Source organism: Bidens hawaiensis, unplaced genomic scaffold, assembly GCF_021521415.1.
Source record: "Bidens hawaiensis isolate Kalapana, Puna unplaced genomic scaffold, B.hawaiensis_p1.1 tig00037669_1, whole genome shotgun sequence".
Taxonomy (NCBI): domain Eukaryota; kingdom Viridiplantae; phylum Streptophyta; class Magnoliopsida; order Asterales; family Asteraceae; genus Bidens; species Bidens hawaiensis.
In genome coordinates this window covers 75,150-77,614 of record NW_027496588.1, presented here as the reverse complement: position 1 = coordinate 77,614, position 2,465 = coordinate 75,150, and the positions used below count along the sequence as shown (strand labels likewise).

Below are 2,465 nucleotides of genomic sequence, written 5' to 3'. Positions count from 1 at the left end.
AAACGAGCTTGAAATCAAGATCTTGAGGAATATCCCACTATGTTATGAAATCCTCTTTCATGAAACTCGTAATGCCCTTCAAAAAATCGAGTTTAAACAGTTACGGAGCATGCGCTTGGAGAATCTTAAACCATAACATGCGAGGAAGATAATTGCATAGTGCATAAATAATATACCTAAACAAGCCAAAGTCCACCCGAGCCTTTTCATTAGAATATAGTAGGTGAAATAAAAATAAAGGGTTGACTATATTGAGGAACAATGCATGTATCCCACTAACTATCATGTTGGAAACAATGATTAGTTAAATGAAAAACAGCTCATGTTGGCTACTATAAATTCAAGACTCACATCACCCTCCTAATCACCCTCTTATCATTGTATTGAAGAAATATGGCAATCAAAATACACATTGCACTATTTCTCCAACTTCTGCTGGTTGCTATAATTCTCAGCGTCGCAAATGGCAAAGGCCTAAAATTGGGGTTCTACAAAAAGACATGCCCTAAAGCCGAGGCCATTGTAAAGAGGACAACTGCAAACTACATTTCCAGAGCTCCTTCTCTTGCGGCGCCTTTGCTTCGATTGCATTTTCATGATTGTTTTGTCAGGGTCCGTGCAATAACATAAAACATTTTATACACTTTAATACTTAAAATATAACATGACTTAATAAAATCATGTTTATGCAGGGATGTGACGGTTCTGTGCTACTAAACTCTACAACAAATAACCAAGCGGAGAAAGACGGACCACCAAATCTTTCCCTTAGAGGATTTCAAGTTATTGATGCTGCAAAGACCGCTGTAGAAGCAGCGTGTCCTGGTGTTGTTTCTTGTGCAGATATCTTAGCTTTGGTAGCTCGAGATGCAATCCAGCAGGTGTTTGCCTCTACCCTACCTTGATTGAGCATAAATCTACTCTTTTTTTTTCGGTTGATTTATTATCGTTTTTTTTTTTTTCAGATTAAGGGACCAGCTTGGCCAGTGCCGTTAGGGAGAAGAGATGGAAGAGTATCGAAAGCATCAGAGAGTTTGACCCTACCATCTCCTGCTGCTAACATTACTCAACTCAAAGCAGCTTTTAGTTCTAAGGGCTTAAGTGTTAAAGACCTGGTGGTTCTTTCAGGTATGTTTTAATCCAAATTTACAGCTTATCCATCAACAATTACCTACGATTTCTCAAAATCTCTCTGTCTATATATAGGAGGACACACTGTGGGTACTTCTCATTGCTCTAGCATAGCAACCCGGTTGTATAACTTTACAGGCAAAGGGGACGCCGACCCCTCGCTAGACTCGAACTATGTGAGTCAATTAAAAAGCAAGTGTAAACCCAACGACAGAACCACCCTTATTGAAATGGATCCAGGGAGTTTCAGACGATTCGATGATGATTACTACACTATTGTTTTGAAAAGGAGAGGATTGTTTCAATCAGACGCTGCTCTACTTAACAACAAGAAAACAAGTGCCTACGTCAAGCGTCAAGCACAATCTCATGGGTCTTTATTTTTCAAGGATTTCAAAAAATCAATGGTTAAAATGGGTCAAATTGGAGTTCTAACTGGAAAGGCTGGTGAAATCAGGAAACAGTGTGCTTTAATTAACTAAATAGTTAAGTAACATCATTTTTTTTCCTGAAAAAAAATAAGCTAATGTGTGATTTGATAAAATAACTAGAGATCAAGGCAATTATTGGTTTGTTGATTGTGATGCTCTATATGGATCAAGTTTATTGTTGCTTGGACGTTGATACTTCGTAGTTTTATGGTGTAAATTAATTTTATTGATGTACTTATCTGAATATTCAAAAGTATTCTTTTTTTAATTGAATTAACATAAAATTTCTTTTCTTTTGCTTTGGATGTTTCTAAGAGACCGAAACAATTGGTATCACTAAAATGCTTGGCATGTACTATTGCGTCAAATCAGAATTTAAAACATAAACTAGATGAAACCCGCACTGAATAAAACATAAATAAATCTGCAAACTCCCAAAACAGAATCAACACACATACAACATTGATTCAAAACAACACGAATTTGATCGGTAACAGTTAGGTTCGTTGTATTACCAACACTACAATATACAATATCCCAAAATAAAAACCATAACAAATCTTATTAAAATATACAAATTAAAAAAGCCTTTGTGTCACCAAACCCTGAAAAGAACCTAATCATATATATATATATATATGGGAGGGTTAGCGTACAATAATAGGTTATCGTACATTAGGTACGCGAGACTATACACCACCCGATCCTAATTGCAATTAAAACTACGCGGTGGCATAATTGTAATTAAATCAAAAAATACTTCTTGCACAACAGATCGTCATTTGTTGCAAGCCTTCAACCATAATCAAATCATCCACAAAACTAAAAGCATAATCAAAATCGATAAACCCATTATCGCTATAGTTTAATAATCTTCAAAATGATCAAAAATTGTTGATTTAA

General features: G+C 35.7%; 1 protein-coding gene across 1 annotated transcript; it reads left to right on the top strand.

Moving 5' to 3' along the window:
- The first annotated feature begins 304 nt into the window (after positions 1-304).
- LOC143589623 (peroxidase 27-like) lies at positions 305-1,686 on the top strand. The gene is made up of 4 exons (XM_077070336.1): positions 305-612; positions 693-881; positions 966-1,128; positions 1,207-1,686. The coding sequence occupies exons 1-4, from the start codon at positions 394-396 to the stop codon at positions 1,611-1,613; spliced, it is 978 nt and encodes a 325-aa protein (XP_076926451.1). The 5' UTR covers positions 305-393; the 3' UTR covers positions 1,614-1,686.
- The last annotated feature ends 779 nt before the right edge of the window (positions 1,687-2,465 follow it).